Source organism: Macrotis lagotis, chromosome 3 (assembly GCF_037893015.1).
Source record: "Macrotis lagotis isolate mMagLag1 chromosome 3, bilby.v1.9.chrom.fasta, whole genome shotgun sequence".
Classification (NCBI taxonomy): domain Eukaryota; kingdom Metazoa; phylum Chordata; class Mammalia; order Peramelemorphia; family Peramelidae; genus Macrotis; species Macrotis lagotis.
Window position 1 is genome coordinate 234,340,391 of NC_133660.1, and position 27,874 is coordinate 234,368,264.

Consider the following 27,874-nt stretch of genomic DNA (forward strand, 5'->3'; position numbering starts at 1 on the left):
AGGGCCTGGCTGCAATTCTTAGTTCTGTGATTTCATATCTGGCTGACCATCTCACATATGTGGCTTTAGTTTTCTCCTCAATGAAATGAGGGGCTTGGCCTCAATGACTCCCAAGGGCCTTTCAAGGTTCAAATCTATGTCAGAGCTGGAAGCAATGGTCCCTCCGGTAGTCCAATTCCTTCCTTTCTACGGAAAAGGCATCTGGTTTGTTTTAGATCGGTTGTTGCTGAGTTGTTTCAGTCATGTTGGCCTCACTTGATTTTTTTTTGTTTGTTTTTTTTTGACAGAGATAGTAGAGTAGGTTGGCATTTCCTTCTCTTGATCATTTTACGAGTGAGGAACTGAGGGAAACAGGGATTAAGTGACTTGCCCAGGGTCACACAGCTGGTGTCTGTGGACTTATTTGAACTTAGATCTTCCTGATTCCTGGACTGGTGCCCAAACTATGGAGACTACCAGCCGCCTTAGATTAATAGTGTGGAAAGTCAGATAGAAACAGGGGCCACTTATCCATACACGAGGAGTCCAGTGAAGTGCATTTTGACTTAATTTTAAAATATAATAGTATCTGGGTTTTTATTTTGCCAAATATTTCTCAATTACACTTTAGTCTGATCTGAGTGTGGCACTTAGAAATGTTGCCTACCTGTGACATGTTGGACCCCTCTGTTTTAGAGTCTTTTTATTTTTGTTTTCATTTTGTAAGGCAATGGGATTAAGTGGCATGCCCTAGGCTACACAGCTAGAGAATTATTAAGTGTCTGAGGTCAGATTTGAACCCAGGTACTCCTGACTCCAGGGCTGGTGCTTTATCCACTGCGCCACCTAGCCGCCCCTGTTTTAGAGTCTTAAACGGGTGGAGGACACTTGGTGCTTTCTGAGATTGGGAAGTTTCCCCTGATACTTTTTAAGGTTCTGGAGAAAATTAACCCTGACTCTTCATCGCATTGCTTCCTATAAATGTGTTATAGTGGAAAGAGCCCTGGATGTGGAGACAAAGGCTCTGAGTTCAAATTCCAGCTCTGCTACTTAGGACTTTTTGTGACCTTGGGGAAGTCCCTTAACTCTTTCAGGGTCTCAATTTCCTCATAATATGAGATGATTAAATTATATCAGGAGCTATTAACTTGTGAATTTTAGGAGGTATTCAAACTTGGTTAGGAAAAAAGGCATACATATTTCAATATAATTGGTTTCATTTGTAATCCTGTGTATTTTATTTTCTGCATTTAAAATATTATTCTGAGAGGCATTCCACAGAGTAACTCAAATTGCCCGAGTTCATGATGGGGGAGGGAACCCAAAAAACTAAACCCTGGATTAGCTGACTTCTTGAAATCTCTTTCAGCTTTAAAATGTTGTTTCTTAAGGCGGTGGTTACCATCATCAAGGAATTAATATTTGGTAGCCCTACTTCCTCAGTAATGGTGCTTTGCAAATGTTATACCTGGTGATGTTGGTTTCACGTTGATTTTTGTCTTACTTAACCCCATAGATGAGTTCTTAGATGTTAAAATAAGAACTTAATTTTATGGTACCTTAACTTGCCCAGAAGAAAATGTTTCTTAGGATTCCGGGACTGGTTATGTAGAACTCTATATCTGGAGAAAGCTTTATAGCTAGAATCTCAATCTCATAAACTTCTAAAAAGAATCAATACTATGAAATGAAGTCTTTTTTTATTTTATATCCTTTATGAGCATTGGTCTTAGAGTCTGAGGTACAGAGTTCATATGCTGGCACTGACCTTGAGCATATCACTTTATGTCTCTGAGTCTCGATTTCCCTCTCTGTAAAATGGAGATATTAAATAGTCACACAAACATATTCTGCAAAGGTGATTGGGACAAAAACTTTTAGCCAGCCTTAAAGTGTCATTGCAATCTAAGCTGGCAGTGTTATTGTTATCAGAACATGCATTTGGCTTAAAATTATTTCCTCCAGCATCCCATTGAAAACTCCGGTTTGACTGAAAATCAATGGAAGGACCAGAGCTTAGTGAATGGAACTGAGATGAACAGGACAATTTGAAGGAAGGTTATAGTAATAGAAATCAGGATTTGAAAAAAAATGAGGACCTCTCTATAGAGGGAGGTGTGAGATCTGAATGTTTTCAGTGTGCTGAGATATTAATGGATTGTTAAAGACAGGTTGTGTATTGTTTTCTTTGGTCTTTAATTATACTAATGAGGATGGAAGAATTCATTCTGGGGTTTGGCAGATTCCCCTCACCCTGGGGTTTGAGAGGTTTCAGTTCTTTAACTTTGTTTATCATCTGAAAGACTATCTGTCTACAAATTGGCAGAGTGGCATTTGGATGCCAATCCAATTGAACAAACATTTATTAAACACCTACTATGTGTAGTGAATCTCCAAATTTTTAGTTAATGGGGGTCTTGTGCCATTGCTTTGTGTGAATGTAGAAAGGAGTTGGTAGAGCATCATAGAATGACATTGACTCTCAACCTTATTAAGCTGGAGAGGGTCTGCATCATTGTCTCATTCATTCATGTTTGGACAGCCCTAATTGATGAGAAGTTTTTTACTGAAATTCAGCCTTGGTTGGGCTTTTTGAGACTTTCACCCATTGCTTCTGGTTTGTCTTTTGGGGCTAAGACTAATCCCTTCTCCACATGACAAGCCTTGGAATACTCAGGCAGATATTATGCTCCATTCTCTCCCCACTCCTGAGTCTTCTTCAGGCTAAATATGGCCTTCACCTGTTTCTCATATGATGTGAACCTTCATTGTGCTGGTTACTTTCCTATGGACATTGTTAGCTGTGGGGTCCAGATCTGAATCTAGTACCACAGATGGGATCAGACAAGGGCAGAGCCCAGTGATTCTGTCATCTCTCTGTACCTAAAAGCCATTCCTCTCAGTGCTTCTCAAGTTTGCATTAGTGTTTTTGACTTCCACATCATCCTGCTGAGACTCACTGACTTGAAGTCTGCTAAAAGCCCCAGATTGTTTTGAAAGCCTCTCCTGTCTGAGCATTTCTCCCTCATCTTGTGCCCTAGATGTTGAATTCTGGTATTCAAGTGTGAAGTTTGACATTGATCCTCTGTTAAGTTTTATTTTATTAGATTCAGTCCTTGGTTCTCTTGCCTGTCAAGAGTCTTGGATTTTGATATTGTTGTTTTATATGTTAATTTTCTGTCCTGCTTTTGTATTAAATGCAAATTTGGTGAACATACCATCTGTACTTTTATCCAAGTCATCAGTTAGAATGTTTAACAGCACAAGGTGAAGCTGGTTGTTGTCTTTTGTTCTTGAAAAGGACCACTGCTTCTAGCACAAAATCCCTGGAGACCTCCTGCCTCATTGACCCTGAACCATTGATAGCTGTACCTGTTGTCTGTCTCACCAGATCGAATCTACCTGGCTATATTATCATCTAATATCTTTTCATCCTCTCCACAAGAATATTATGGGATTCTTTATCAAAAGCTTGGCCAAAAACTTTCTCTTCTTTGTTGATTTAGTAATCCTGGGAGAAAAGGAAAAGAGGATAGTCTGTCATTGATCTGTTTTTGATGAAGCCATGATAACTTTTTGGCTTCTCTGCTTCCTTTTCTTAATCTTTATCAACCATCTCTTTAATGACCCATTTTAGAATTTTTGCTATCTCTTTAGTTACCTTGGACATCAACTCCTAATTAGGCATTTTTGTTCTGTCATCTTCAACCTAATGAATATTCTCCTTGGCAAAGAAAACAAAAGCAAAAGAAGAGGAGGAAGCAGACAGAGCAGAGGTAAAGGGACCAGCTAAAAGGTGAGAGGTGATGAAAGGAACCTTAGAGGTCATGTAGTCCAATCCCCTCAAAATACTGTTGAGGAAACTGAGAGAGGTTCAGTGATTTGTCCAAAGTCACACAAGTAGAACCAAGCTGCTCTAGCCCCAGAGCCAGGGATTTAAGACTACCCAGTCTCTGGTCTTCCTTTCCTCCAATTTTATTAGTCAGAAAAACTGATATAGACAAGGAAAGGACTTGATTTACAAATCAGTGGCCAAGCTATATCTAGAGCTCATTTTCCTGATTCCTAATTCAAGACTCCTTCTGATCCTTGAGACTGAATTCTTTCATTATTAAGATTAGGAGGACACAGAAGGGTCTCCATGTCCCCCAGAGAATCCACTTGCCCATTGGAGCAGTGCCTTCTTCCTAAGTGATGATAGTCTCATTATGTTCCTATACTGTGTTCTTTGAATTTTTACATGTCTAGCATTTATCTCCTGGAATATTTTTGTGACACTGATTTGAAAGGGACCCCAGAAACCATTTGGTCCTATTCTGATCTGAAGCTTGCATCCCTTCTAGATTTCACCTCCTGAGAATCCATCCAGTCTATGTACTGTGTTTCCAAAGGTAGCCCTTGGTCCTTTGGGAGAATTCTGACTCTTAAGTAACTTCTCCCAATAGCAAGCCTAAATCTTCCTGAGAAAACCATTCTCTAACTGATTTTCTTGGGAGGTTTATGGTCTAAGGGGACAGAAAAGCAACCTCCTTGATGTCTGTTCTGATTGAGGTTTTGATATTTTACATTCAGCTCATCCACAAACAGGACAGGAATTTGCAGTTTGCAGCAAGCTGGAGTTTGGATTTCAGTAACATTCAGAGGTGACTGATCCTGAAGCAGGGCAATTAAGGATAGTGAAGGGTATTCTTAGGCAGCCCACTAGAGCAGATACTTGTCTTTTTTTCCTTTTAAGTTGAGTCTTTTCTTCTTTATTTTAAAGTAGCCTGAGGCTGAATGAGAACAAAGTGTTGATGGGACACATTTTCCCCCAGATCTCCGAGGAGTATTGCTATAGTTTCTTTGTTATCACTGTTTTCTGCCTTCCAGGAAGAAAGCTTTGTTTGGCTGGATCCAAGTTATTTCTAGATTGCTTATATTTTTGTAAAAATTACTATAAAATGAAATAAAATCTTTTTGATTTCATTTAGGGGAACTGACCACAATAGCTCTCCTCTTTCTCTATTCTCTCTCTCTCTCTCTCTCTCTCTCTCTCTCTCTCTCTCTCTCTCTCTCTCTCTCCTGCTGTCCACTATTCAGAATCTTCTCCCAGGAAGGTTCTTTTTCACATATTCACTTATTCAGTTGATGTATCTGTCTGGCACTGTCCTTTAATGTGACAGGGATTGGGTGATAGCTTGAAGGTTATGACTTTTAACAGAGGTATTCAGAGCATCTCTTCCAGTCCCAGGGCTACCAGCCTAGTCTAGCCCCCCCCATCACCTCTGCCTCATCACAGCAGGCTCCTAGCTGCTCTCCTCACCTCAACCCTACCTTCCCCCCACCCTCCCTTCAAGCCATCTTTTGTAGCTGCCAAATGAATCCTCATGTGTAGATCCGTCCAGGTCACTGCTTTGTCTACATAAATCTTGAATAATTCCCAATTGTCTGTTGAACACAGGCCAGGCTTCTTGGCTTAACATTCAAAGCTATCCTATAAAGTAATCTCCACCTCTCTTTATGTTTTCTCTTACAGTAAGCCTGGCATCCCTTGCTCCTCACTTCCCCCCATTGTGAACTGGAATAGATATTATTTCTTCAACCTGGCTCATTTCCCCCTCCCATCTTTGTGTTTAGAATGGACCTGCATTTACCCTCTTCCTTCAGGCCTGTTTCTGTTAAAGAGCTACCCATGTTCAAGGTTCAGTTCCAATGCCACCTCTTCCATGAAGTCTTCTATGAGTCCCTCCTCACCTCCCACTCCCCCAAGGGCTTTCTTCCTTCACTCACTGTAGTACAGGTCCTGAAATAGAACAGACATGTGAAAATGCTTCCCCCTCCTGCATTCTCATGCCCCCTCCAACCATTCCCATGCACTTAGATCCTGTACTGGCTCCATGGTTGTTTATACCATATTATATTCCTTGCTAGACTAAGCTCTTGAAAGAAAGGACTTGGTCTTACTCAACTTTGCATCTCCCACAGCACCCAGTGTGCAGTGTTCAGGGGAATGGAAGTAGTGACATGTGGGAATTGACGGGTTGAGTTTTGCTTTCTCCTAGGAATTTTATTTCCAGGATGACAAAGGAGGGACTTCGTGTCTTTTTTTTTTTCCTAAGGAGGGAGAACTCTTATTCTCCTTCTGAAACACTCACCTGGCTCAAAGCCTGACCCTCTTGGCCAAGGAAGAGGGTGGCAGCACAGGTTCAGAAACAGGTATTTCAGCAGATGTGTCTGTGCTTGTTCTTCATGTCCCAAGACAGGCTTGTTGAGTATGTTCAACTTAAGTATCAGGAAACAGAAAAGGCTGAAGCATCTGTGGGGGGCCCTGGATTGTTAGGGGCATACTTATATGCAGACAAGATTAGAACTATGCAGTCCAAAATTGATTTTTGAAAACACAATGCAATGGAAAGAACACCAAACCAGAAAGTCAGGAGACATGGGTTTGAGTCCTGTTTTGTGACCTTGGATAAGTTATTTTCTGTAGACCTCAATTTTCTTCACATTAAAGTGACTAGATGTTTTCTGAACCTATTCTATTTCTATGTTTCTAAGAATCAATGGGTGTTTGTGCTTTCAGCAGAGCTATAACTAGCAATTCTGGTGCCCAGGGCAAGAAAAATTCAGTTGGGAGGGGAGGATAAGAGTGAAACCCAGAACTTTAAGACCTAAGAATCTATGGAATTAAAAACCTGTGATATCTAGTGGCTTCTTATTTTAGCTAAGTATTCTTGCTGACACAGTGCTCATCTTAGTTGTTCCTACCTATTGAAGGAGTTGGATTGCTATCAACACCCTTTAAATAATTTGGCAAACTGGGTCAAAGCCCCAGTTGTCTTGCCCTTGTTATGGCTTAGTATTGCTTTTGGCTGAGAGTGTGTCTGCTGGTAACTTAGTATTGAGTAGCAGTAAAACTGGCCTTTTTACAGAGGTGAGGCCAGGTACTTGCCACCAATCTTTTGCCAAATGAGCAAATGACCTTCTCTTAACTCGTTTCTTCCAGTGTTACATTTAACTATGTTGGAGAGCAAGACCTACTTTGAAGCCATCATTGATACTGGAGCCTAAGCCAGTTTGAGCTACTGGATGCCAGTAGTTGCTGCTTATGATAATATAGTATTTATTAAGTTTCTACTGGGAACTGCACATTTTGTCCAAAAAAGAAATTGAACATTGAAAGAGAGACCTATTTGCCAATGCCTGTCACCTTAAAGAAGAGTCACAGTTGCAAAATCTGTGGGTCCTCCAAAATTCTTCCTTTGAGGATGCCCGATTGAAGATGTCATTATCACTAATGTCTATGGAAGGGAAGTCTCTCCTGGGTCCACCGGGGCAATGCATTCCCTTAACTGGGGCTGGAAGACTTAGAGCCTCTTGTATTTATGTTCTCCAGGAAAATATTAAATAAAAAGAGTTGACTCCTTCCAGCAGTCCAGGGCTGGCCTTATTAAACTGGGTGGTATCCTGGACTGTATTAGGGGCTGTCCAAATTGATATACCTGAAAGACCAAGGGCACCAATAAATGTATGCTTAGTCTAAGGTACCAATATCTCAAGGGTTGAACCTAGAGAGGAATGTGCAATGGTCTTGGAGTTGGAAATCCTGAATTCAAATCTCAACCTCATTCCTTAATAACTCTGTTACCTTTGATGAGAAATATCTCCAGGCTTCATCTGAATGGAAGGAATTGAAGAGGACCCCAGTGGTCCCAACCTGGCTCTGAATCCTGGGATCCTAGGCATGAATGGGGAGCCATGGATATGGTGGGCATAGACATCTCAAATAGTATTTTTCATGCATCTTCCAGACATTTATTTCTACTTGGCGTGACTGTCAATGCTTGTCACCTTAAATGAGAACCACAGTTGCAATATCTGTGGGTCCTCCAACACTTCCTTTGAGGATGCCCAGTGGAGATGTCATTATCACAGGGCTTCTTCTTGCCTACTTGAAACCTATGATTTGTTTCTTACTTTTTGTCCAGCCCCAAAAGCTGAGAAATGAAACTGGTAGTGGCTTTACATGTTTCACACCTGACTTGTTAGGACCTGAACTCCTCCACATGAACTAGTTCCCTCCCCAATCCACAGAACTACAGAGGGTTCCAGGATGATGGACAGCCAATATAAGAAGGATTCAGGCAGATTTGGAGCCTAGTAATGCTCTGAAGTCCTGGGCTTATCCTTGTAAATCTGCAAAGCTAAATTAATGAAATGCAGTATGATGTAGTCCTGAGGTATTCAACACAGACCACACACAAAACTACAACCACAATGTGGCCTGAAACTCATTAAGATGTATTTGGAAAATGTTTAACCAAAAAACCCCAGTAAAACACAGATAATGTTAATTTGTGGTTTTCTAAGTCAATAGACATTCATTTCTATTTGAGTTTGAGATCCTTCTTTGTGGGTTTGTTTGTTTTTGTATTTTATTTTTTTTCCAATTGCGTGTAAAGATGGTTTTCAACTTTCATTTTTTGTTAGATTTTGAAATCCATATTTTTCTCTCTCCCTCCTTTTCCTTCCCAAGATAGCAAATAATCTGAAATAGATTATACATGTACAATTTTATTAAACATATTTCCATACTAGTCAAATTGGTTTACTAGTATTGTCTGAAGATCTGTTTTTGAATTTTGACTCAATTGCCTCATCTGGAAAATATGGGAATAAGAACACCTCTACTATTTATATCATGAGATTTTAGTGCCTTGCAATCCTCATAGTATTACGGAAATATCAACTGCAATTGTTATTATAAGTAAAATCCCGTGAGAATGTCTTCCCTGGGAAGGTACCACCCTCAGGTTATGGCAGAACAGTAATAACAGTGTTAATGAAGCAGCTCACATCTCTTTAGAGTTTTACAGTCTACATAGTACTTCATCACTACCCCTCGAGGTAGGGAATGTAAAGATTATTATCCCATTTTACAGATGAGGGGCCCTGAGTCCTAAGATAGAGGTTAAGTGACTTGTTCACTTTCCCACGTTTTGAGTCAGCAAAAATGATTAATTCCCAGCTCCATGGATTTTAACCTACTGGTCTTTATATGGCACGCTGGGTCTTGAAAATGAACTGAATTTGTACTTATTTATTTATTTATCTGTCTGTCTCTCTATCTATCTATCTGTCTGTCTGTCTATCTATCTGTCTGTCTGTCTATTTAATTATTTATTCATTCATTCATTCATTCATTTATTTGAAGCCCAGAAACAGGATTCAGATCCCAACTCTATCTTTTAATGGTGCCTGTTACCCAGGTCACCATTCTAGGCTTCAGTTCTGTCATCTCTATAATGGACAGGTTATATTAGAAGACCTCCTTTCCACTAAGGAGCTGTTATCTCTATTATCTCTGTGACTGTTATTGGTGGGGAAAACAAGAACCCTTTGGAGTTAAACATAGCTCATGAGAGAGTATTTCCCAAGCTTGGGGCCTCCCACATTCTGTTCCTGCTCTGAGACTCCTGTTCTCCCTTGGGCCTGCTCCCCCCGATCCCTACTCCCTATGTCTAACTGCATTCCAACCAGTAACAAAGTGGCTATTTGTATGAGAAAAAAGAGACCAATGGTTGTATTGAAGCTGACCAAATAAGGCAAAACAGCACCTGCCGTGGGCTACTGCACCCTGGAATATCTGTACGCTCACTTTTCTGCAGGGGATGACAATGCTATGGGTTGAAATTATCTTGATGGTAGAGGCTCCCCACATTTAGACTTAAGAAAAAGGGGCATTCTGTTAGAACACTGGAAAAACAGAAGAATTTGAAGTAGACAAAATTTGCAGAATGACAGATTCTTAGACTTTATTGAATTCTTCAAATTTATTTCATATAATTTCATAATCATATTATTATTATTAGTAGTAGTAGTATTAGTATTATTACCTAAGACTTTTATGATGCAGAAAGCTTTGAATGTGGAAAGAGTTTTGTCCACTAGAAGTTCTCTATATCAATGAAATAAAGTCTAGTCCTTTTCCCATCTGTTTAAGTTTTAAGTATTATTGATACTGAGAAGTCTGGTGGCATAGTAGATAGTTCAGTTCAAGGCCTGGAGTCTGGAAGACCTGAGTTCAAATCTAGCCTCTGGTGCTTAATAACTCTGTGACACTGGGCAACCTTATTTGCCTTAATTTCCTCATTTGTTAAATGAGCTGGACAAGAAAATGGCAAATCACTCCAGTATCTTTGCCAAGAAAGCCCCAAAGAGGGTCACAAAGAGTCAGACATGACTGAAACAACCGAACAGCAAGCAAATTATTGAAATCATTTCTTCCATAACATCATTCTTCTTCTTCTTCTTCTTCTTCTTCTTCTTCTTCTTCTTCTTCTTCTTCTTCTTCTCCTCCTCCTCCTCCTCCTCTTCTTCTTCTTTCTTCTTCTTCCTTGGGGTTTAAATGGCTTGCTAACATCACATACCTAGTAAGTGTTGGAAGTCACATTTGAGCTCGTGTCCTCCTGAGTTCTATCCACTCCACCACCTAACTGCCCTAACATTGTTTCTTTCTTTTTTTTTTTTTTGGTAAGGTAAAGGGAACCCAAGTGGCTTGGCCAAGGCCACACAGCTAGGTAATTATTAAATGTCTGAGACTGGATTTGAACCCAGGTCCTCCTGACTCCAGGGCCGGTGCTTTATCCACTACGCCACCTAGCCGCCCCCCCCCCAACATTGTTTCTTAATGAACCCCCACCCACCAAAAAAATCTTGTGCTTAAAAAAGGAGAGAGGGCAAATATGCAAGTATTCTATATACCTGCCCTCCCCCCCAGTCTACCAAAAGGAAAAAAATGTGCTTCATCCTATTGGTCCTTGCTTTTTTTAGTTCATGTTGTTTGAAAATGACTTTATGAGGATTCTCAATTTTAAGAATTGAGAGTTGAATATGATCTTCATATTCTCCTTCTAAAGAATGCTTTGTGAATTCTCATGATGACGAGAACACATTTGATTTCTGCTGTCTTCCTTACTTTGGGAGCCTGATGCTTGAGTCAGCCTGGGTGGTGGTCTGCTTCATGAATCCTGCATGGCCTTGCCACATTCAACACAGCAATGAGAGAACGATAGAGGGGGCAATAAACCCCATGCTCCCCCCGGAACTGGGCTCAATCCTCAACTGTGGTGGAAGAAGCGGTGGTAAGGGGGAGCACTTCAGTAAATATGGAGGTGTTTTGGAAATGTTGACTCGTCTCAAGACATATTTTTCACAGTCCAGAGTCCTGCTCATATTCGTTCTCATTCTCTCTCTCTCTCTCTCTCTCTCTCTCTCTCTCTCTCTCTCTCTCTCTCTCCCTAGCCACAACCAGCAGACCACTGCCTTTAGGCATCCTGTGACTGGACAGTTTTCTCCAGAAAATATTGAATTCATTCTTCAGGAGGGGTAAGTACCATTTTTCTCTTCCCTTTATCTCAGGATGGTCCATCAGTTTGTAGGAAAGAAAAAAACAAGAATTAAGAGACAGGCACATATAGTCCATAAAACAGAACTTTACAAATACTTTCTAACCTGATCCCCTGATCCCCACAACAACTTGGAGGTGCTGATTACAACTTGGAGTTGCTGATAATAGCTCAAAACAAAATCTGTTTGCTTCTCTCTCTCTCTCTCTATCTCTCTCTCTGGGAAAAATGGGATAGAATCAATTAATAAAGAGCGAAAGTAGAAATCTTAATAAATTCAGAAGGGAGTTGGGGGGTGATGCCAGGGATACATGTGTGCGTGTGTGTGTGTGTGTGTGTGCACGCGTGTGTGTATGGGGGGGTGAGGTGAGGTAGTGTTAATATTACTGATCTCATAACTTTTAAAAATCTTAACCTACTTTTCAATGACCCACCAATACACAACTGAGAATATTTGCTAGAAAAGTGTTATTTTAAATAGTTTAATTTTTTCATAAGTTTTTTAAATGCCTGTCAAGCCTGCTGATCATACTTAGAAGTCCTTGTTCTTAGCTATTTAAGAGAATAGGAGACAGTAGATTTAATGCCTACAGCACTGAACTTGAAGTTGGAAGTCCTGGGTTTGATTTTTGCCTCAGATGCTCATTGATTTTGACCCAAGGCAGGCATCTAACCCCTGTGGACCTGTTAACTCATTTGTAAAATGAAGACATGGGACTTTGTGACCTCTGAGGTCAACTTTAAATCTTTTAGCCTATGAACACAGGATAAGTTTTTAGTCATTTCTACTAGTGCAAGAGTTTTAACTGGAAGCAAGGAAGGAAAGAAGGGATGAAGGAAGGAAGAAAAGAAGAAAAGAAAGGAGAAAAAGGAAGGAAGAAAAGAGAGAAGGAAGGAAAGAAGAAAGGAGGGAGGGAGGAATTAAAGGAAGGAGAGAAAGAGGAAGGGCAGGAGGGCAAGAGAAAGGAAACAAGCATTAAGTGCCTACTTTATGCCTGATATTGTTCTATGAGTTTTATAAATTTTTTTATGTGATCTTCACAACAACCCAAAGAAGCATGGTGCTATTTTTACAGTGGAGGAAACAAAGGCAGACAGAGATTAAGGAACATGTCTAGCATCATAAAACTGGCAAGAGCCCATCAATAGCAACTTGAAATTCTGTGAACTTGGTTGATTCAAAAAAAAATGCTCTCTTTATTTTCACTGTGCTTTGGTTTTCTTTGCAATCTTATGTGTTTTATTTCATGCATTTAAAAATATGATTTCAAGAAGGGGTCTATAGTCTTCACCAGACTACCAGAGGGGATCAAAAAAAAAAATTATCAAGAGCCCTTGTGTGATGGAAAATGCTTTTTTTCACTGGCTTTGCATCAGTTCTAATACAGTAGCCCATTCAGGTAGCCCCTTGTGGAAGAGGGGAGGATAAGACCAGAGGCCCCTCAGTCTTTGGGCTCAGTCTCTAAACGTTATCAAGTGACTTTTTTTTTTGTTTTCTTAAAAAGAGAGGAGGGACAACTAGGTGGTACAGTGGATAGAGTATCAGCTATTAAATCAGGAGGACTTGAGTTCAAATGTGGTCTCAGATATTTGATATACTTATTAACTGTATGACCCTGGACAAGTCACTTAAACCTAATTGCCTAGCACTCCCCCACCCCCCAAAAAAGACTATCTTAGAACTAGGAGAAGTGAACACTAAGGTTGTTTGTGTTTCCAAGTAGAAAAAATACATTATTTAAAGTGTAAGGGATGAAAGGCAGATTCCCAGATTCTGTTTTGGAATGTCAGTTTGTTCATTATTTCCTCCTCCTGGGAAGGATCTTCCGTAGGTCATTTAGTCTAATTCCCATTCCTTAAACCAAGGAACCTATTTCAAATTTTAAAGTTGCTCATAACCAGAAATCCCATATATAAACAAAATGCCACATAACCAAGTTTAGAAGAGTTGCTAAAGGCAGGCAGAAGCTGCTGTCAGATTCCAAACATCTCCCCCATTCTCCTCTAGCTCCTTTTCCCCATTGTCTTGGCAAGCAACCTTGAAGCATCTAGAGCTGAATAGCCTCAAAGTGGTTCCCTGTCACTGGAGGTCAAACAGAGATTTTGAGATAAAGTACAAAAGAATTTTACCTTCAATCTATCAATCACTAAACATTTATTAGGTTTCTTCCTTGTATTAGGTGTTGTGCTAAGTTCTGGGGATAAAAAAGTGACAAAAGGCATCCCTGTCCTCAGAGAGTTTGTAATCCTATGGATATTTCCATTATTAGTACATTATTTTATTAGCTAATAGAGTACTTAGCATACTGCTAGCTCATAGAACTTGCAGCCCAATTTAATACTCAGGCTCTTTCCATATTAATTGTTATTCAACCACATCTTGCCATAATTTCTATACTCTATTTCTACAGTGGTTGTTTTGAACTCAAGTCTTGTGCTTGGGATTTATTACTAACATTTACCTTTTTGTTAGATTCTATCTACCATTCTCGCCTGCTGGGATCTTTATGGCTCCCAAATCCATCATACAGCATGTTAGCTAATCCCTCCAATTTTATATCCTCTCCAAATTTTTTTTTTAGATTTTTTTTTTTTTGGCAAGGCAATGGGGTTAAATGGCTTGCCCAAGGCCACACGGCTAGGTAATTAGTAAGTGTCTGAGACCGGATTTGAACCCAGGTACTCCTGACTCCAAGGCCGGTACTTTATCCACTGCACCACCTAGCCGCCCCAATCCTCTCCAAATTTAATATGCCTGTGTGATATTCTTTCATCTAAGTCCTTGATAAAAAGATTCAGCAGAAATGATGGAAGACTTCTGGATTTGTAGTATGAGGACCCAGGTCTAAATTCTACCCCAGTGATTTTGAACAAGTCTCACTAACTTTCCGAATCTCTATTTCTTTGTCTGTAAATGGAAGGGGTTGCATTTCTCTGCAATTCATTTCAGTTCTAAATCTGTCATCCTCTCATTTCTTCCTTCTCTGAATCAGAGCCGAGGATAGATCCCTGTAACGTTCTCCTTAGCTACTTTGCTTCTGGTTGACAGTGATCACTGGTCATTCAATCTGATTGTTCAGCTATTTCTGAATCCATTGAACTCAGCTGTCCCCTAGCCCACATTTCTTCATCCTGTTCGTCCTGCCTTTTGGGAGAAGCTTTGTTAAATGAAGTATCGAAATTCAAGTATTCTATGGGATAGGGCAATTCTCTGGTCCTGTGAGTCTAGTAACAGTTGTTGTAGTTATTGTTTTTATAAGGCAATGGTGTTAAGTGACTTGCCCAAGTCACATAGCTAGTAAGTATTAAGTGTTTGTGATCACATTTGAACACAGGTGCTCCTGGCTCCACAGCCTATGCTCTATCTGCTGTAACAGCTAGTTACCCCGTATCTAGTAATAATGTTAAAAAAATAATAAAGGGAGAAGAATCTGTCATGGCCTATTCTTGGTGATTCCTGACTGGTTTTTAGTAGTCATTTTCCTTTTCCCAGTGCTCCTAAACTATCTCTTTAATGTGTTCTAGAGTTTTACCATAAACAAAATCTCATTTTTGGTGCTCATTCACTGGTAGTCTTGGACTTGCCCCTTCCCACTCTCAGGTTCTGTACTTCCTAGTCACCAAATCTGGTGACCTTTCTAAGCCCTCTATTTTCTTTATTCTTTCCCAGTCCTCCTTTTGTAAAAACAGCATTTCATGCTGAAGAAATACAGAGATGGTGCAGAGGTATCATGCTGCTTTAGTTTAGAATGCATTTTTCTAAACCCATTTTGAGCCTGTTTATATTATTGGCCTCTAGTACTCTAATAGTAACAACTTGCTCAAGTTTTTTTCCTTGATGTGTTATTTTTTTTGCTCTTAAAATGAGCTCTTCTTGGCTTTCACAATCCTCTTTAGCTCTTGTTGTTCTAGGATTTATTGGCTAATTGGGTCCATTCTCTCTCTCTCTCTCTCTCTCTCTCTCTCTCTGCCTCTTATAGTTCCAGGAGTGTAAGTCATATCCCTTCTGGGCTTTCAGTCCTACAGTCTGCAGACTTCTATTTTTTGTAAATGTATCATCATAGTGAAACCTCTCTTTGGGAACTTCCCAAACTCTTTTGCCTTTTGGGAGATGCAGCAGCAACCAGAATGTCTGAAGGGTTATAGGTGTGTTTATAGCTAGCTGCTGGTTTTACTTTTGGAAGGAAAATATTTTCTGGTTTGTGTTTCAAACTCTCTGGGGTGGAAGGTGAGAGTGTCAGTGTGTTAGATCGGTCTTTTCATCTGAAAAGTTAAGTTTGATTCAATTCAATAAATGTTTATTAGTAATTATATGCCTCATATGCACCCTCTCATTTATTAGGTCAGTTAAAAGAAGCATATATAGACAAGGCACAGGAGGGAGTTGAATTTAAAGGTATAAGATATTAAAAAGGTGGAGTTAATGGTCAAGAAAGGAATGTATGGGAAAAAGGAAAAGGAGAGGTAGAATAGGAGGAACTGAAAAGCTTTTGCAATGGAGTGGTAAAGGGGAAAGGTGAGGGGAAGTGAGTGAACCTTTACTCTCATCAGAAATGGCTCAGAGAGGAAATAACATATACTCAATTGGGTATAGAAATCTATCTTACCTTAGAGGAACGTAGGAGAACAAAGGGATGGGAGAAAGGGGATAGGGGAGAGGAGGGAGGTGTAAGGGATAGAAGAGAGGGAAGATTAGCAAGTGTAACATACTTGAGGAAGGATGGGGTAAAAGGAGAGAGAGAATAGAGAAAATGGGGGTCAATGGGAATAAGATGGAGGGAAATACAGCTAGCAATAGCAACTGTAGAAAAAAATATCGAAGCAATTTCTCTGATGGACTTATGATAAAGAATGCTATCCATCCCCCGCAATGGACTTATGATAAAAATGCTATTCATCTCCCCCCAAAAAGGAACTATATGCAATAGTTATACATGCATAACTGATATCAGATTACTTGCTATCAATGGGAGAGGGGAGGAAATAGAGGGAGGAAGAAAACCGTGGAACTCAAAATCTTAACAAAAATAAATGTTGAAAACTATCTGGAAAAATAAATTTGCATTTAATAAATAACTATATGTGTGAATTGTGTTCTACTTACAAAGGTGAGAGATATAATCCCTGCCCTCAGATAGGATAAGTAGAGAACAGAATATAACATGTATGTAGATAAGTATGAAAGAAGGGATAGTGTGATACAGGTAAAGAACAGTGGTTCAGATAAAGCACTTTGTGAAAAATTTGCAGAGTAAAGATCACTTTCAAATGGAAGACAGAAACTAAAATGAAATTTGAAACACCTTGAATATTTGCTCTTCCAACAGCCTTCTGGATGATTCCTTCCTGTGGAATCATATGGGCTGAGCCCATCATCTTGTCAGTTTAGCATGTCTTGTTTCCCTCTGAATGCTTCACCTTCCACTTGCTGACACAAAAGCAGCTCATCTGCCACTTCTCTGCCTACACTCAGTCTCAAAAACTTTGATTATAACTATGATTACCAGTAATTTACCAGTCTTTTTCACTTCAGCAGGTCCTCTTTCCTGTCTTGGCCTCTGTTTCCTCACCTGTAAAATAAGGGAATTGAATTAGATGGTCTCTAAATTCTTACATATCTTCTGGGAAACTTGTTCTTGATTTTTTACTACCAAGAAAAAAACCACATTTCAAGCGAGATGATACCTTTAAGGTCACATAGTTTTTACAGAGAAGGAAACTGAGGCCCATGCTGACTTGTGTAAAAACTGCAGAGCATGAGAAGACATGGAGGGTTAAAGGGTTCCTTCCTTGATGAAATCAAAGGTCTATCTGAATCTCTAAATGCAGTCACAGAAGTTCATTGTGAGAAAGGACAGCAGAGTCCATCCTGTACATGACCAAGGTTCATTCCTCCAACATCTCTAAAAAGTGGCTATCTGGCTTTTGTTCAAAGATCTTTAGAGAGGGGCAAGCCCACTGCTTCCAGAGATAGTTCTAATTTCTCTGTCATTAAACCTAAATCAAATTACCTAGCTCATAGCAAAGCTAAAAATTGGACTTAGGTCCTTGGAATACCTTAGAAATAATTTAATTCATCTTCTTCATTTTACTGGAATCAAAAAAAAAAATGCTGAGGATTGTAAAGGGGGTGATGACCTACCCAAGACCACACATCTTGTCATGAGATGGGACCATGGCTAGAACCAAGGACTCTAGGCTCTTATGCCCTACACTTTGGTCCACTGTTACTTTTGTCATTTCAAAAGAGGGACAACTTCATATCATCTGAAAGTTGTATTTGCTATGCATCGCTCCTTCTTGACCATTAAGAAACACTGATCTCCTTGGAATATTAATACCTCTCTCTCTCGAAACACTCATTTTCTTTTCTTTTGTAAAGTTTTATTGATGCTTTAAAAATAATTACTGTCATTTTCCAATAGCTTTCCTGTAATAATACCATCCTCTGAGATAACTAATTGATACAATGGCTTAGACCATTTGCTTTGGAGTCAAGAGGACCTGAGTTCAAATGCAGCTTTAGGAACTTCATAGCTGTTTGAGCCCACAAATCAATTAACCTCTATCTACTTTAATTTCTTTATCATTTATCATTATCACTGGGTTGTTGTAAAAATAAAATGAGATAATATTTGTAAAGATATAATTTGCTTGGCACAAATTTTAGAGGATCGGCCAGGAATCAGGAGGACCTGAGTTCAAATCTGACCCTGGACACTTAATAATTACCTAGCTGTGTGACCTTAGGCAAGTCACTTAACCCCATTGCCTTGCAAAAATAAAAAAAAGATAGTTTGCAGACCTCAAAATACTGTATAAATTCCTTTGTAGCAAAATACAATTAAGTAACTGCTAAGCAATACATTAGTCATTCCCGACAGCATATGGCTTGTTCCATACCCATGACCCTCATCTCTAAGGAGAGAAGGGATGTGTGTATCATCTTGAGTCCTAATACTATCCAGGGACCACCATCCTTCCAGTCTTCCACATTTGAAACTTCAGCATCATCCTCAATTTCTCACTCATTTAATCAGTTGCCAGTTTTATCTCTATAGCATCTCTCCCATATGTCCCCTCCTCTTCACTCCCACAGCTACCACCCTAGTTCAGGTCCTCATCACTTCTTACATGGACTATTGAAATAGCCTCCCATTTAGTCTCCTTTCTTCAATCCTCTCCTTATTCCAATTTGTCTTCTGCAAAGCCATCAAAGTGATTTTCCTAAAACACAGGTCAGATCATGTCACTGTTCCCCTCCATGATCCTCCTCAAAAAAAACTCATTGGCTCCATAATATCACTGGAATCAAATTAAAATTCCTCTCTTTGGCATTCAGAACTCTTCATAACCTGTTCCCTTCTATCTTCCCAATCTTTTCACCTATTACTCTCTTCCATATATTCTGCTAGCCATTATTTAGTCCTATATTCTATTTTCCTCTTGTCCTCATGACTCTACCTAGGTATTTCTGTATTTCTTACCTTCTCTTTTAAGAATTCCCGATTCCCCTTAAGACTCAGCTCAAATATGACCTTCTACATGAAAACTTTCCTGATCCCCCGGGCTGATAATGCCCTCCATCTTCAAACTTACACACACACACACACACACACACACACACACACACACACACACACACACACAGGTATTGTGTACATACTTATAATGTGTATATTGATTAGAATATAAGTTCTTTGATGGACAGTCTTTTATTTTTGTCTTTGTAGCTCCCACACCTATCATAATGATACTTAAAAATGATTGACTGATTATACTGATCTGAGTTCTAATATATAATGTTCTTTTCCTTTCTGTTATTGTGGTCATTGTGTGCAATAGAAACATCTCTTTTCTTTTCACCCTGTTTCTTTTTTTAAATTTTTTTATTTATTTAAGGTAATGAGGTAAAGTGAGTAGCCCAAGGCCATACAGCTAGACAATTATTAAGTTTCTGAGGTAGGATTTGAACTCAGGTCCTCTTGACTCCAGGGTCAGTGTTCTGTCCACTGCACCACCTAGCTGCCCTCACCCTGTTTCTTAACTGTACTTGATAGAATAGATTCTTATGATCAATTTTTTCCTATCTCATAGAAATTTAGATTTTAAAAAACTACTTTTGCTAGAGGCTTTTTCAAGCATTTATTAAATACTGTGTCCCAAAGCATTGTATTAGACAGAATGAATAGTAAATTCCTGTTCTCTATGAGCTTACATTCTGCATGGGGGCAAGATTCAACATTATAGAGGAGTGTAATTGAGGAAAATTGGGGGAGGAGAGAGCATGAATACCTAGGGAACATCATAAAAAGCTTTGATGGGGAAATACATACTCTGTACTATATTAGGGACCACAGACTATAGCTCGGGGTTCACAAGACTTTGGCATTATATTAAGTAGGGGAGGAAAAGAGGCCTAAAAGATAGTCAAGTCTTGTTTCTATGCCTATATAAAGTACATACACAGTAAAGAATGCCAGGAGAGGATACAGTCCAATAGTGCCTACCCTCAAGGAAGGTCTATTCAGAGAGAAGACAATTACAAAGAAAGATAATGAAGGTGTGGTAGCCACACTAGGTGGCACAGTGAATAGAGAGCACTGATCTTGGAGTCAGGATGACTGGAGTTTGAATCCAATCACAAGCTACTTATTAGCTGTGTGACCTTGGTCAAGTCATTCAACCCTAATTGCATCACACCCCGGGCCATCTCCAGTCATCCTGATTCCTATCTGGCCACTGGACACAGATGACTCTGGAGGAAAAAGTGAGGCCGGTGACTTAGCACAGCCTCCCCTCACTCAAATCCCATTCATATGCTTGTCATGATGCCTTGGTCTTCTTTGAAAACAAAGGACAGGGGTGGCTAGGTGGCCCAGTAGATAGAGCACCGGCCCTAGAGTCAGGAGTTCAAATCTAGTCTCAGACATTAATAATTACCCAGCTGTGTAGCCTTGGCAAGCCACTTAACCCCATTTGCCTTGCAAAATCCTAAAAAAACAAACAAAAAAATATCACCAACCGCACTTAAGTGGAAAGGTAGCTGAAGGATTGGACAGAGATAATCAGAGAGGTCTTCTCCTAAAAGGGGAAGTTTAACTAAACTTTAGGGAATGCTACAGGATTATGAGAAGCAGGGATTAAAGTTTAAGAGGCAGAGAAATGACATGAGGGAAGAGAAGGAGGCAGGAATGTATATGTGGTCTGGCTCAAAAACAGGGAATAGATTCAGTTTGTCTCTAATGGGAGCCCTAAATTGGGAAGCTCCAAGAGGTTGATTGAGACCAATTACATACATTGAGATGTCTTTGCCTGTTTGCTCATTTTTTTTTTCCCTCGAAGAGCTCATATGGGCTAGTGATGAATGATTTCCCCTGTCCACAATTCATTCTGTTGCATTTTTTATATATGTCTTGATGGAGATTCCTGCTTGTCCCTTCAGAATGGCTAAATTTTATTGCATAATATATTATATGGAAAAGATAAAAAGCTGAGGTTGGAGTTTGAGCTCATATGAAATTGCTGTCAAGCTAAAGATCTTTCCCTGGAGAAGAAAAATGGGCTCTTTTCTCCTCATTCTTCTTTGAGAATTTGCTAAGGGAAAACACGTACACACACACACATATACACACACATACAGACATGCAATAACTCTTGGATGAAACTAAGTGCCATGGTTTCTGGGTCTTTTGTGCCCTAGAAGTCATCCTCCTTCCAAACAGATATTTATTTGGCCCTGGCTCTGTTCTTTTCATTAGGATAACAATGATCAGCCCTCCTCCAATTTATCCTCTTGCCTCTTAAATACAGAAACAGGATTGTGTTATAATTGGAGTGCTGTACTTCCAATTCAGTAGATCTTGAAGTCCAGAAGACCTGAATTCAAATCCTGCCCTAGATAATTATTAGCTCTGTGACTGAGGGCCAGTCAATTAAATGCTGCCTGCCTCAGTTTCCTCAGTTGTAAAATGGGGATAATAATGACACCTTAGGGGTCTTGTGAAGATCAAATGAGATAATAGCACTGTGTTCAGCAAAGCTTAATAAAATGTTCCCTCCTCTCACCATACTTGAAATGTGGTGCTAGAAATCAGGAATGAGCATCAACAGTCATTTATTTCTGTGTAATACATAGAGAATCTCCTTAGTATGCTATTGACCAGACTTTGTATTCCTAGATCTCATTGTGGCTAGAATTCCATTCAAATGAGTACCTGTTTTATATAGAGGCATTGTCCAAGGTATGTGGGGTGCAAAATTTATATAAGATAAAATCCCTACCTTCATGGGGCTTATAGTCTAGCAGAGGGATAAGAAACATATTGTAGTTATAATTATACATAAGAATATTTGATAAGCATATTAGCAAAGTGAAAAACAAAAATGTTATATGTAGTCCAAGGGCAAGGGGAATCATTATCTTCAGGGAAATCAGAGATGTCTTTGTAGAGAAGGTGGTATTTGAGTCGAGCATCAAAGAATGGGGGGTAGGTTTCAACAGGTGAAGGGGGAGGAATGTTTCAGGTGTAAGGAATAGAGTGAATAAGGGTTTGCAGATGGCAAAGTGCAAAATGTGCTTGGAAGACCAAATAATCCACTTTGACCATAGCATAGAATGTATGAAGGGAATAATATGAGATAAAGCTAGAAAAGTGGAATAGCAACAAGATGAGGAAAACCTTTAATGTTAGGTGAAAATTTAAGACTTGACTTTAAAAGCAATAAGGAGTAATTAAATATTTTTATTACTTTATTTTTATTTGTTTCTCTGATTTTTTTTTGTTTCTCTGATTTATTGGATTTTAATTGCACTTGTGCAAAAGAAAAATTAGATAAAGAGAAAAAAGTCTATGCCATAGGGGAAGGGTGTGGAGGTGATAAAAAGCTATTTCAATAAGTCCATTTGTGCCTTGGTAATAAAGACATCTGTTAGAATGATGGCAGTGACAATAATCAGCAAAACAAGAATTTATTTAGGGTCTTCTGAGTGCTCAGAGCTTTTCTAAGTGCTGTTGAAACAAAGAAAGGCAAAAAAAAATATTCCTTGTTCTCAGGGTACTAACTCTACTAAGGGAGGTGATCTGCAATATGCATGTTATTAATATTGTAATGTTAGAGTCATTGGGACTTCCTAATTAATTGACTCTTCTTTCTCTATCCCTGTGGTAACCAAAGATAACTCCAAGATTTTAGACAGGTAAGGCAGAGAGAAGGGTTGTACCTCTTCTAGAAGTGGTGAGGTCAGGAGGAGAAGCGGGTTTAGGAGAAATGATAAGAAATTCCTTCTGGGATGTGTTGAGTTTGAGGTGTCCCTAGAGATTTATGGTGAATAAGTCCTATCCAGTCTGGAGCTCAGACTAGAGGTCAGACTCAGGAGTCATCTATGTAGAAACAGGGGAAGGGAAGGGACCAAACATTTATTACTTAGGCACTGTAATAAGTGCTTTATAAATATTGTCTTATTTGATAAATAATCACTGAAGTCTTTGGAGTAAATGACTCAAGGGAGAGACAAGAAAAGACCTCAGGCAAAACCTTACAGAAAGCTGTGAATTTAAGAGATTAAGTCTGAGAGCGAACAGTCAGTGATAGGAGAAGCAGGGGAATATGGTTATTGATTTTGATGAGTACCGGCTTCTTGTTGATCTCTACAAAAGCAGCTTCACCACAGGGTTGCATTAAGAAAAGAGAGGACGGAGTAGTAAGAATGTGGAGATCATCTATTGGTAAGTTTTTCAAGAAATTTGACAAGGAGGGGAACAAGAAAGATGTCAGAACAAATGAAGAAGAGTCAAGGGAAAGCCTTTTTTTTTTTTTTAGAATAAGATTTGTTAGATGGGACCAACGAAGAAGAGGAGAGACTGGACATTTGGGGAAAGAAAGGTTGATCATTAGAGAGGGCTTTGGGATTGAGGGACTAACTTGCCTGAAGAGTAGGAATGCCTCTTTTTCCATGACTGTAGGGGATGATGTCCAAAGGTTTTGAAGAAGTAGACAGGTGAGGGAGCTATTTTTAGTGATGCCTTCAGCTAGGTGGCAAGGGAACAGAGCCCTGAGCCTGGAGTAAAAGAAGATTGAACTCAAATATTACTTCATTTAGTAGCTATAAGACCCTAGGCAAGTCACTTCATCCTGTTTGCCTCAGTTTTCTCATCTGTAAAATGAACTGGAGAAGGAAATGCCAAATCTCTCTGTTATCTTTGTCAAGAAAACCACAAACAGGTCATGAAGAGTTAGATTAAAACCAAAATGACTAAACAAGTTTTTCTTAGTAAAATAGTGGCATCTGCTGAAAATGTGGGTGACAGGAAAGCTTAGGAGGTCTGAGGAGAAAGGACATATTGTGAAATAGCTATTATGGGAAATTTCTGTCTTCTGACCAGTCTCCTTATGTTCCTTCATGATTTCAGAAGAATCAACATAGTTGCTTAATTATTAAGTCAGTCTACAGGTAGATAAGTGTATACTGCCAGGCTCTTCTGTTTGTCAAAGTGGTCTGGAGAGATCTGGGTCTATCCTGGAGCTTGCAGACCCACTTTCCTTAAGCTCCTTCTCTTATCTGAAGGAAAGAAGTCCTCTAATTTCCTGAAGTCATTTGGTCTCTAAGAGTTCTTTGAATGGAAAGAGGGTCATCCCTGGTACTGTTTTTTGAGCCTAGGCACAAACTTGCATCCTCAAGCACAGGGAGTAGATCTCCTTTCACTGATCTCCAAGGGGAACAATCCAAATTCTTTGACAATACTGGAATGTTGTTGTATCAAATAAAAAGCTATTGTTTTAGCCCGTGACTTTTTACTGTTAAATGTATTTGTTTTCCTGGGACATAAGCTATGGTCACCCCCCCTCCCAGGTTACACAAGCCCAATTCCTTCAGATTTTCTTTCATCACGGGTCCTGTTTTTCTCGTGCTTGGATCCTTTCTGTGGTTCTTCTCTGGCCTCTGGCCTAGTTCTCTGTTACAGTCTTGAATTGTGAGCCCAGAACCGGACAGAGAACTGTTGGACAAAGGACTTGGTGTCAGTGTCTGGTGGGGCGCCTCAGCCCTTTGTGGGCAAGGTAGACTTGGAGAAAGACAACTTCTGCCCCCAAGTCCTTAGCAAATAAACATCTTCCTGTCCTGCTCTTGTTCCTCAGTTACCTTTCTTATTCTGGTGACTCTTCTATTTTTTTCCCCTAAGGCACAGCCTGGAATGTAGGTTGATGCTGCTTCTCTGCTCCCCTTTCCTTATCCTGGCTTCTATCTGTATTCCTCTTCCCACACTGCAGATTTTTTTCCTGATCCTGACTTGGACTTTATACTGCTCTGATTCTGCCTCTTTCTTGGGACTTCTCCCTTCTTTTCTCTGCTTCATTACTTTTGTGGAAGAATTTCCTGCCTGAATTCTAATCCACTACCCCTTACCCACTCCAGACTATGTTAAGAATACTACCAGTCATCAAATTCTTGGAGCATCATTCAGTTTGTGTGTATTTCTTAATAACAATGAGAGGGAAAGAACTACAGGAAGCCTTATTAAGGGTGTTATAAAAATGGAGATTGAAATTTTGAGTTGAAACCTCAGCAGGAGGTGAGGCACTGGGTCACTCCCTGTGCCATTGCTTGAGTATGCAGCCCTTTCATTAACAGGCTCTGGAGACATTTCTGCCAGGAGCAGATCACAGACATCTCTGTAGTCCTCAGCAAAGAGGGGAGAAAGCTTGGAGCAATGACACAGGGTGAGGAGTGATTGTACAGTGAGTGTTCCCCAAGCTCTGGGGAGAATCTGGTGCTGGGTGGGGGGAGACTTGGGAGTTGGTATCATGTGCTCATGAAGTTCCATAGCTCTTTTTTCTCACAAAGACTTTTTTTTTTAATTTATATTTTATTCTCATTTTGTACAGATTTTTTTTTACATTAATAAAATATTCTTGTTTACAAGTAAACAAAATACCCCTCCTCCCCCATGAATATAGATAGACTTGCTTGGGCGAAAAAAGTAGAGGGGAGAGAAAAAAATTAAAATAAAAAAATAATAGTAATAATTGTAGATATGGCCAGGTGGCGCAATGGATGAAGCACCAGCCCTGGAGCCACGAGCACCCGAGTCCATATCCAGCCTCGTAAACCCAACAATCACCCAGCTATGTGACATGTAAGCCACCCGATCCCCACTGCCCTGCAAAAACCAAAAAGAAGAAAAAAAAAGACCCAAAATAAAATAAAATAGTAATCATAGTAGGGGTGGCTGGGTGGCAGACAGAGCATTGGCCCTTGAGCCAGTAGCACCTGGGTCCAAATCCGGCCCCAGACACCCAAAGATCACCCCGCTATGTGGCCCCAGGCAGGCCATCCAGCCCCACTTGTCCTGCACCCTCCCCCAAATAATAATAACAAAAAATGTGCTTGAGTCTTTCACAAAGACTTTTTAAAAGGATGGATGATCATATTGGAGCTTTCTCTGCAAGGAGGCAGCTGGGTCTGCCTATTCTTCAGTGCTCTGAGATCCCCACATTTGGACCTTCTGTTTGAGATCTGTGCCAATGGTTTCCATACTTGAATACTGAGAAAGAAGCCGAGTTTCCTATTCTTGACTGAAAGTGTCATTGGTGTTATTCAGGACAGTGAGATACAAAAATTTTAAAGATCTTGGTCTCTTTAGCAGAAGGGATAGATTTGCTGATTTAGTAATTTTTATAATATTTATAAATAATCCAGTTACTTCCACAGGCAAGGCAATAGGATGGCAGAAATGTATGTGTGTTTTTGCACAATAGCTGGACAGATATATTGGAGTGACAGGCCAAGGGGGAGAAGCTGGTGGGTTTTTGGTGACCTCTGCTAGAAGTTGCTAAATGTTGTGACTCTCTAGTTCTGGCACCAGACTTTTGAGCCCAGACAGAGTCATCGCCTTTTCCAATGGCTTCTTGTGGGGTTGAACAGAATACAAGACCAGCTCAGAGTATAAGCATCCCTTCCTGCTAGGTTGTGGGACTGTGAGTGACTGTGGCTGATGCAGCCCTCGCGAGACAGTCAGTCTAGGGCTGCCTTTGCCTGTTGCATTTGGTTACCATGGCAGCAAGAAAATGGGGGAGAAACTGAGACACCTGGGATGCAGATGCAGAAACTTGAGCCGTTGAGTTTTCCTACCTAGAGAAGGTGGCAGCATTAATGAAATGAACAGGTAGGTAGCCGAAGACAGGGCGCTGCCCAGTTGGCTCAGAACCCGGGTGGGGTGTTGGCTTGGTTTTCGGTGGTGTTTTGTTCAGAGAGGAGGCTTGGTTTTGGGGGTATGGTCCTTGATGGTGGCCGCCTTGATAGATCACTAGGGAAACACGTCAGCTACTTCATGGCTGCTAAACCTCACTCTTGCGTTGGGTGAAAAAGCTCACCGTTTTGTCTGCTTTTGTATGGAGGGGCTTCTTGCAAGTGGAATCCTGCTTTCCCCTCGTCCCATGAGCTTCCATTTGTTCTGATAAAGTGCTGGCTATATTCTCCAATGAAAGCTAATCCTTAGGTCAGAGATTCTCAGCCTGAGACTCATGATGATGAATTTGGTTTTTTTAAAAAAATATCTTTATAACTATATTTCAATATTAATTGGTTTTCTTTGTAATCCTGCGTATTGTAAACCTTTATAAATACAATCCTGAGAAGGGGTCCACAGGTTTTACCAGTCTTCTAGAAGTGTTCATAGCTGTAAAAAGGTTAAGAACCTCTGACTTAGATGCACCCCAGAAAATGAATGGATAGGATCCATTGGGGTGGGGGGTGGTCATGAAAAAGAACTGAACTTCCCAAGACGGGGTAGAGGAGCCAGACTGACAGAGGCGTGTATAGCTGACTGCCTACCAGATGTTGTTTTTGCCAAATGAGGGGGTGCTGTTTGGACTGGCTTTCTCCCCAGAGGGCTGAGGTGTGTGTGCAGGGGTTTGGGGGGGAGGGAAGCAGGAAGGCAAAGACAGTGCAGACATACAGAAGAAATTGGGAGGGTGGGGAAGAGAAGATGGCACACCGAAAGTGAGAATTGAGTAATAAGTGTGGGGGCCTATGGTGAATGGGACCCAGTATCAGACAGTTTCCCCCAGGGTGTTGGGAGTTTAAAGGAGGCGTTGGCAGTCTAGTGTCTGGATCTGGGACATTTACCTCCTCTTTTGTTTATCGCTTATTCTATCTTCCTTTTTCTTTTTCTCCAAAACCCTTTAAAACAGTGGGTGTAAACATACTTGAACCACCTTAAAGAAGTCAGTGTCGTTTGTCTATGGGTTTTCTGCCCTCCTCTCCCTCCCCCGGTGTCTCAGTTATTTTAACTGAGCTGTGTGTGATTCCCATAACACGAAGCATGAAGGTGTGAGCCTCTTTTTTTGAGCATTGGTGAGCTACAGGTGTTTTAATGACACTTGGCTTAAGTGGTCCTCATGCTTCCTTGGTTTCCTCCCCCTCCCCTTCTCTTGACTTCCCAGGCCAGAATGGGATGGTTCTGTGCTAGGGACCCCATGGTGGGACATCATTGAGCCCCCCAGCCAGG

General features: G+C 40.2%; 1 protein-coding gene across 10 annotated transcripts in view; it reads left to right on the forward strand.

The window, feature by feature from the left end:
• Window positions 1-27,874, forward strand: part of PLEKHA7 (pleckstrin homology domain containing A7) — a 240,477-nt gene that overhangs the window by 132,644 nt on the left and 79,959 nt on the right. For all 10 annotated transcript variants that reach the window (XM_074230191.1, XM_074230193.1, XM_074230195.1 and 7 more), the window contains one exon: window positions 11,263-11,346. In XM_074230191.1, coding sequence (XP_074086292.1) covers window positions 11,263-11,346 — 84 coding nt within the window. The remainder of the gene's footprint in view (window positions 1-11,262; window positions 11,347-27,874) is intronic.